The sequence below is a fragment of the Mixophyes fleayi genome, chromosome 6 (genome assembly GCF_038048845.1).
Source record: "Mixophyes fleayi isolate aMixFle1 chromosome 6, aMixFle1.hap1, whole genome shotgun sequence".
Lineage (NCBI taxonomy): Eukaryota > Metazoa > Chordata > Amphibia > Anura > Limnodynastidae > Mixophyes > Mixophyes fleayi.
The window spans coordinates 32,101,675-32,111,008 of record NC_134407.1 but is presented as its reverse complement, the minus strand read 5'-3'; the positions used below and the strand labels follow the sequence as shown (position 1 = coordinate 32,111,008).

At 39.8% G+C, this 9,334-nt stretch overlaps 1 protein-coding gene across 1 annotated transcript in view; it reads left to right on the top strand.

Annotated features, from left to right (window-relative positions):
• Positions 1-6,814: 6,814 nt before the first annotated feature.
• LOC142160998 (opsin-VA-like) overlaps positions 6,815-9,334 on the top strand; it is a 64,485-nt gene continuing 61,965 nt past the window's right edge. The window contains exons 1-2 of the mRNA XM_075216187.1: positions 6,815-7,529; positions 8,948-9,158. Of these exons, the coding sequence (XP_075072288.1) occupies positions 7,184-7,529; positions 8,948-9,158 (557 nt within the window). The 5' untranslated portion in view covers positions 6,815-7,183. The remainder of the gene's footprint in view (positions 7,530-8,947; positions 9,159-9,334) is intronic.

The window sequence follows — 9,334 nt, the reverse complement described above, 5'->3', positions numbered from 1 at the left end:
GTATGAAAGAACAATACTACCAGTCACACTCAAAGACAAAACCGTTATGGTGGTAGCTGCCATAGCACCTAAACTCCCATATCCACTCATTTTGGGGCAAGACTTCCCACTGTTTAATGAGGTCCTCGGTGAACGGATCCGGCCGGATATGCCGGCAACTGATGCAAGGGTCGGAAGTCCGGTCTTAAAGGAACCGCCTAAGAATCCACAACATCTGGACATCGATCTTTGGGAACCGCCAAACCGGAATGCCATCCTGGGAGTCACAGCAGGAGTTCCACAAAAGCATCTACCTGCGGGGAAACATGGACAATCCAAACTAGCGTTGGCCGGTGATGTCGCAGATGAGCGCACCCCGCCTGTCAGTGAGAATACGGACTGGTCCGCAATACCAATTTTGTTTCCTCTGCAGGACTTTGCTCGGGACCAACTTAATGATGCCACTTTGGAACATGCCTTTAAAAGTGTGACTGAGGTAAATGGGGTAACGAAAGCCGCCCAGCCTGCAGAAGGTATACCATATTTTATTGTCAAAAATAATTTTCTGTATAGAGTTGCTATTGTACAGGGTGAAAAAGTAGAACAATTAATGGTTCCTCAGGTCCATGTACCCCTAGTGTTAAAAGCAGCACACACACATGTTTGTGGGGGACACCTAGGGGAGGATAAAACACGGGAATGAGTTCTGCTTAGGTTTTACTGGCCCGGGCAGTAAAAAAGTATTGCCGGTCCTGTCCCATTTGTCAGAGAACCTGTCCCAAACCCATGTACAGGGCACCTCTCATTCCAATACCAATAGTACAAGTTCCTTTTGAACGGATAGCCATGGACCTTGTGGGGCCACTGGAAAAATCTGCATGGGGGCACCAATATATACTAGTGGTGCTTGACTATGCAACCAGGTATCCAGAAGCAATTCCCCTATGAAACATAAAGTCCAGCACCATAGCTAGAGAACTTGTATTGATGTTTACACACTTGGGAATACCCAAAGAAATTTTCACAGACCAGGGTACTCCCTTCATGTCCAAACTGATGAAGGACATGTGCCAGTTGCTAGGGGTTACGGCACTTCACACCTCCGTGTACCATCCGCAAACAGATGGCTTGGTGGAACGCTTTAACCGCACATTAAAGCACATGCTCAGGAAAGCAGTGGCTCAAGAGAAAAAAGATTGGGACACTCTTATTCCCTACTTGATGTTTGCCATCCGTGAGGTACCTCAAGCTTCAACAGGGTTTAGTCCATTTGAGTTATTGTTTGGGAGACAGCCCAGGGGTATCTTGGATATGTTAAAAGAAGGTTGGGAGCAGCAAGGTCCCAGGGAGTCAAATCTGGTACAATTTGTGTCCCAAATGTATGAGAGACTAGGAAAGATAGGGCCCATTGTGCAGCAACATGTAAAAGAGGCTCAGGAACGACAGAGGAAAAGTTATGACAAAAGTGCTGTTGTTCGATCTTTCAAGCCTGGGGACAAGGTCCTAGTCCTGGTTCCTACCCAGGAAAGTAAAACTTTTCGCCCATTGGCAGGGTCCATGTGAAGTTCTAGAGGCTGTCGGTCCTGTCAATTACAGAGTCCGCCAGTTAGGTAGGAGAAGGGAGGAGCAAATATATCATGTTAACCTCCTTAAACCCTGGCATGATGAGGAAACCTCTCCTCAGGTAGTGAGTACTGCCATTGAAAAGTCTGAAGTGCCCATAGAGCCAGCATTGTCTGTTAAGCAGAGACAACAGACTGAAGAAATGATTCGCCGGAACAGGGATGTCTTCTCTTCCCTCCCTGGGCGCACTACCTTAATCGAACACGACATTGTCACTCCGCCAGGAGTCATTGTAAAGGAGAAGCCGTATCGTATTCCAGAAGCCAGACGGGTGGACGTGAGAAAGGAGATAGAGAAGATGATCCAGTGAGACGTAATTGAAGAGTCCACTAGTGAGTGGAATAGTCCCATTGTGCTTGTTCCGAAACCCAATGGGACAATTAGGTTCTGCAATGACTTTAGGCGCCTAAACAGTATGTCGCAGTTTGATGCCTATCCGATGCCACGTGTGGATGAACTAGTGGAAAATCTTGCTGGTAGCAATTATTTAACAACCCTTGATCTAACAAAGGGTTATTGGCAAGTTCCCCTGACTTCCACGACCAAGCCAAAGACTGCATTTTCCACCCCTGATGGTCTCTATCAATATAAAGTCCTACCCTTTGGGTTGCATGGGGCACCTGCCACCTTCCAAAGGGCCATGAATAAATTGCTACGACCTCACACAGTTTATGCAGCCGCTCACTTGGACGATATAGTGATTTATACCCCAGACTGGGGATCACATTTAGCCAAAGTTGAGGCGGTCTTAGCTTCATTAAGGTCAGCAGGGTTAACAGCTAACCCAGAGAAATGTGCCATAGCCATGAGAGAAGCCAATTATTTGGGGTACATTGTTGGTCGAGGGCATGTAAAACCCCAGCTAGACAAAGTGGAGGCAGTCAAAAATTGGGCAAGACCAGAAAAAAAGTCGCAGTTAAGAACCTTTTAGGCTTAGTAGGTTACTACAGGCGGTTTGTAAGCCACTTCGCCACTAGAGCTGCTCCACTTACGGACATGTTAAAAAAAAGTTGTCCAGATAGATTAACCTGGTCTGACTCTGCAGAAACCGACTGGTCTGATCTTTGGTTAGCTCTTTGTTCCTCTCCAGTTCTACAAGCACCGGATTTTACCCGGAGGTTCTTCCTCCAAACTGATGCTTCTGGTGTTGGCTTAGGTGCAGTCTTGTCACAGGAGAAGAGAAGAATGGAGTACAAAATCCTGTCCTGTACCTAAGTCGTAAGTTGCTTCCAAGGGAACAAAAATATGCCACTGTGGAGAAAGAATGTCTCGCCATAAAATGGGCTACAGAAGCTCTGCGCTATTATCTCCTAGGCAGAGAGTTCACCTTAATAACAGATCATACACCATTGAGATGGATGCAGAACAGCCGGGAGGTAAATGCCAAGGTAACCCGCTGGTTCTTGGCACTGCATGCTTTCAAGTTCTCAGTAGAACATAGACCTGGGATTCTGCACAAGAATGCAGATGCATTGTCACGAAAATATGCGCTCCTCGCGAAGTCCGCGTCCCCCTACTTGGAGACGCTAGGGGGAGGGATATGTAACAAAGGGAGGCATTTATCTGACAAGATGCAGAGAAAACATACAAGCGGAATAAAACATTGGCGCAGTTATGCACCTAGATTGAGATTAAACCAGGTAAAGACTTATGTATAGTTTAAAGTTTGGTTAACTTACATGATTTGAAAGCTCCTTCCTCTCAGCAAACAGACAGGGTGTGTCTGTTAGTGCAAACAGAGCCAGTGATGGGCGTTTCCTCTTAAAGAGAAGGTGGGTGTGTCACCTGTCCATCAAGCTAAGGCTGGGGGAGGAGTATCAGGTATAAAAGCTTGTTTGTATCATTTGTTCAGGGAGACCAACGCTGGGGAAACTGGCTGGTCTTGAGAGAGCTGGTCTATGTCTAGCTAGCGTTTAGGGTCTCCAAGAATCCCTGTGAAATCTGTACGGTGTCAAAATATTTACCATCCTGACAATAAAGCTGCATAAAAAAAGTTGTTCGCGTGTGCTTCAGCAGTAGCGGGCTCTTGCCACAATATATATATGTATGTATATATGTATGTATGTGTATATATGTATGTATGTATATGTATATATATATATATATATATATATATATATATATATATATTGTCGAAGTCAGCAAATTGGATAAAGTCATTTCAATTAAAATCGAGCAAACTTGGTTGTCTTTGTCTGGAAAGATGCGTACGGTACGCTACGGCGTAAAAGGGCACGTTACAATGTAAATGGGCGTACGCAGCCACAACACGTGGCACCAACAGTATTTAGTCTTTTTATATACATTCGCACAAACACGCTCACTTGTAAAATAGTACACATTAATGGTAGTTGCAACACATAGTCATTTATGTCGAAATATAGTAGTATTTATGTTTTATATTAAAGATATATGCATATTAGTGAAATATATGGAACAGGTTGAAGGAATCATATCATGTGTGGTATCATAATAAACCTCTTAACATTTGCTACTGTTTGGTTCACTCTGTAAAGGAATCGCAGAGTGCATACGCAAGTTATGAATGATAGGGAATTATGAACTACTTAAGACTAGGGAATCTTGGCGGGAAGAGCAGAGCATACCCCCTGGAGAGATGACCCCCTCCTTTGGATTCTTTAGGATGAACTAGCCAATGATTGACAACCCCTTGGACCTTCCTGAAACCTGGACCAATAGAAGCAAGCTATACCATCTCCATTGTATTACTGTATTCCTGTGTGCATATAAGCAGCAGCTTTACATCTAGTGTTCAGACATCTTGTCCCCAGACTTCAGGATTGAATGACTGTACACTGGATCCAGAGCGCCTGCGATAAGTAACAGCTGTACTTATTATCACTTCGCTTGAATATATTATACTACTTTTTGCGAATAAATCTTTGTGCATTGGAAACACAAATCGAGGTTCGACAATCGTTATTGGTTAGCGACAATACGCACTTAACTATATATATATATATATATATATATATATATATATATATTAATGTGTGTGTGTGTATATATGTATGTATATAATATATTTGGCTAGTGCTGATCCTCACCTTTATAAATATACACACACAAAACACACAAACAATAATAAAAGTGCAAGTGACTCTTTTCTGTACTGACTGTTCCTACTGACTAGATTTTTCTCATTCATTGGGCTTACTATGTTTGGTTTATTTAGCTTTTTTTGAGTGGCGATTAGTATTTATAACGGACTTTGCTATTCCAGATTGACTTCCTGTTAAATTAATAGGAATATACTAATGATTTTAAGCAACAAAGTGTAACTACGATGCCACCTAAAAGACAAATGTCTGCTGTGGGAGTAACTACACTCCAAGAAGCAGCAAAAAGACCAAGGGCGGAGCGGGATAAAGCCCGACGACAAACTATGACTAATGACCATAGAGAAGACGAATGTGATCGTCATCGCCATGCAGATATGACTTCTCAGCAAATTGCCCGGCACAGAGAGAACAATCGAAGAGCGAACAGTACAGAGATAATATAACGTCAACACCCCCAAAGTCAGCGGCCAAGATGCCACAACATTCTTGATGTCGATAACTTTGGTATAAATAATAATGCTCATAACTGTGGTCCCATTAACAGTATTTGTGCATTTTTCCACACTAAGCATTTTTCGGCTGAGCATCCAGCTGACAGACTACTCAAGGGGATAAATGATGCGCAGAATTTAACCGTTACCAACAAAGGGTCTAACGATATCTTAATCTTATTTTTTTCCGTCATTTTGATGGGCTTTTTACTAGTATGTATGTGTTTATGTGTGTATGTATATGTGTGAGCATGTGTACACACACACACATATATATATATATATATATATATATATATATATATATTTATATATATACATGTATATGTGTGTGTGTGTATATATAAATATATATATATATATTTATATATATATATATATATAAATATATATATATATATATATATATATATATATATATATATAGAATCATACTGTATACCTACGTACACAAGATTAATTAATTACTTATTTTTGCTCCTGACACATGTATATGTCTGTGCCCGCACTTGTGTGAACATGCCATTATTGTTCTCTGCCAATGTTGTAAAGAGTCACAATTGTCAGATGGCCACAGGTCTGCATATGCATCCATTATCTTGTGAACATGCGCTGAGTCGATGAACGCAACATATACTTCATACACTGGTGTAGTATTCACTCTGATCGTCTTTTCCTTATGATCCCATTGGCTATATGAGCAAAGTGAATCTATGCCAAATTAAATACTAAGTAGTAAATAAAGTATTTAGGGATTTGCTGGATAGCCGAATGTGCAAATTAGTCTGAAACTGAATTTGTCCAAATAATTGCTTATTTTAAACACATTGATCCACAGATCAATTGGAAATCCTGGCAAAATTTACACTGTCAGACAATCCTTTTGCAGAATGTCAATACTAGGAATTACTACTGGTTAAAGGAATCTTCAAATAATGTATATAATCTATGAAAATAATTAGCCCTGTTATCAGCATATCTACCACTGTGCAGGTCATAGTAACATTCATTTTATTTTTTGTTGTTGCCGTTAATATATTAACATGTCTCAGCATTCGCAGAATGGATTTTTGTAACTTTCTCCTAAAAGTAAAGACTTTAACAAAAGCTTGAATTTAATTGGAGCTTTTTAACTTAAGACTAACTGCCAGAAATGTCATTTGTGATCCTGCGCTGAGTACATTTAAAGAAATCTTAGTGTATTGAAAGAAATTGTCCACTATTTAAATTCTATTTTATTTTATCCGATAGGCAGTTTTGTGCTTTGGAGGTGATGTTACACAGCAGGAAAGTGGTTTCAGTATGACAATGAAAAGGCTTTAATTGTGTACATTAAGCCAGTATTCATATATCAGATCTGCCTGAAATAATAGACAGTTCTTCTTTCAATGACTCTGGTGCATTCTTCTTTTTCTTTATCATGCATTCTGTGAAATAATTTGCAATGTCATTAGACGCTAACAGGATTAGCCTTATAATGTTATTTTCACTGCTCCATCATGTGAGGCTACCCTTGTCATTATCTGGCACTTTTGTAGCCAGGGAAGGCTAAGGAACTCAGGCACTCTCTGTTAATCCCCTCCCTTCTCTGAAGAAGGCAGGGTTCCTTAACTCTTTTCCTACACTCTGTCAGGGAGGGATCCCAGTGCTATGCTTTCCTACAAAACAGGAATGCCTAGAGATGTTTCCAGGACTATTGCCGACAGCTGAGTGGTGATAGCACACTAGGGGGGGGGGCTCACACAGGCACGCATGGATCAATGGCACATGCACTTGTGTATAGAGAAGAGTATATCAGATGTACAATATTCTAGAGTGCATTGATGCTGAAGATGACAGTTTTCAATACTCTAGCTGCATTTCTTAACTGACTGTTTCAAAATTAGCACTTTGTCTGAGACAGGGAAGTACATCTTTTTGTTGGATAAACTTCAGCTGAACTTACTGGCTGTTGCATGTTTTCCTCCTCTGTTTATCTGGATTAACAAAGAAGTTCATACAGTCAAAATGTCAACCAATGATTCTCTACCGACAAGCCCAGAGACGTCCACTGAGTGGAGTCCGTTTCGGGGACCCTTGAAGTCTGTCGAGCCCTGGAACTTCCAACTCCTAACTGTGCTCATGTTCCTGATAACAACCATGTCAATTGTGGAGAACGTTATTGTCATAGTGGTCACCGTCAAGTTTAAACAGCTGAGGCAACCTTTAAATTATATCATTGTGAACTTGTCGGTGGCAGACTTTTTGGTTTCCGTCATTGGCGGCAGTATCAGCATAGCCACTAACAGTAAAGGCTACTTTTTCCTGGGACCCTGGGCTTGCGTGCTGGAAGGGTTTGCCGTTACTTTTTTTGGTGAGCTTTAAACTTTTTTTTTTTAATTGAAAAAATGTAATTTCTAATGGTCGTAGATTTGTTATATGTCATGTCTAATAAGATTTTCCTTTATGTGAGGCTTACTATAACCACATTACTGGCAAAAGGTGATTTGCTGGGTTTATAGTGACTTTGTGTGTCATATTCTTTCTTAGATAACGTTAAAATTGCATCATTAATTTAGAACGTTCCTTATGGTTCTTTTGGGAGAAGGTAAGATCAAATCTGCATACAGACATGCACCTGAGAGCTTTGGAATATCCAGCTCATATTAAATAATAATTACTTGCTCCGTTTTAAAAGCGAAAAACCTAATTTTTTTTACATTGAAAGGTTTCACCTTTCAATGTAAAAAAAATTATGATTTGACTGCTTAAAATGCTGGTCCTTATTACAGCAAATTTCCAGTTCTGATAAATTAATTGAAAATAAAAGCATGTAATTCTGTTTTTACTGAAAATACTCAGATATTGAGTCTGCAATTACACTGTCAGTTGTCCATCACTCTGTGTTAAAATGAAACAAATTATTGTTAGAACACTTCTTAATACAATTGTCTATGTTCTTTTCGCCAGAACAAAATTCTGTAGGTGTTGAAAAGGTGAATAAAAATTTTAACGGACACGTCAATCTAAAGGAGCCCTTTCTAATTCTGATTATTATTTCACATAATACTTTCAGATTATTCCAGAATTTCAGAGATTTGTTCTATAAAAAAATTAAAAGTTTTTTTTTTCTTTCTCTTTTTAAATGCAATTTTTCTTCTGTCTACATTGATGCTATTATTATATTCATATACTATTCAAATTTTAATGAGATCAAGTTGTGAAAAGAAAGTTACTGCTGTGCCTTAAAGGGGATCTACACATTACTGAAGGATTCTCTGGTTTTCAAATAAGACATCTCTTGACACCTGTCCACACTTCTTTACTTACTGTTTTGTGATTGGCTGTGCCAACTATCAGCCTATTACAAAACAGTAAAGAAAGTGAAAGTGTTACTGATCTCCAGCTCAGCTGGAGATCAGAGAGAAGTGTAAGGTACTACGGAATCTGCCGGTGCTATATAAATAAATGATGATGATGATGAAGTGTAACTGAATGGTGTTTCCCTTTAAGAAAGACGAATTAAAAGAACATTACAACTCTCATACTCTTTTTTTTTTTCAACCACGTAAATGACAAAGGTTTCATCATAGCTTTCGTTTTATGCGGACATAGCTGGTATAATGGTTTGCAGGGAGACTTAATCAGCACTATGTTTATAAGAGTTGCATTTTTCATATATTAGATCCAAAATAAATCCAATCCAGTGGTGAGCATAAAGTGGGTGATTGTTTGTGATGTTCTAAAATATTTTAATAGCTTTTTATTTTTCTGCTCTGCTACTGTTGATAGGAATTGTGGCATTATGGTCTTTGTCGATCTTGGCTTTTGAGAGGTACGTGGTGATTTGCAGGCCACTGGGAAATCTCCGTCTTCGAGGCAAACATTCCGCGATTGGTATTCTGTTTGTGTGGGGCTTCTCTTTTATTTGGACTATCCCTCCTACTATGGGATGGAGCAGCTATACAACAAGTAAAATTGGAACCACGTGTGAACCAAACTGGTAAGAAATGTATCTCATCCATTGTTGTCATCTATAATGTATGTCAACCTGTTTATTATTCGAGAATTTTCCATTGCAGAAGGAAAGAGAGAGCCTCCCACTGTAAGTATTTTATCAAACGCTACAAAAGGTAAAATTCTGTATGGCTTGATGTCAAGGGTCATTTTCAGGGGGTC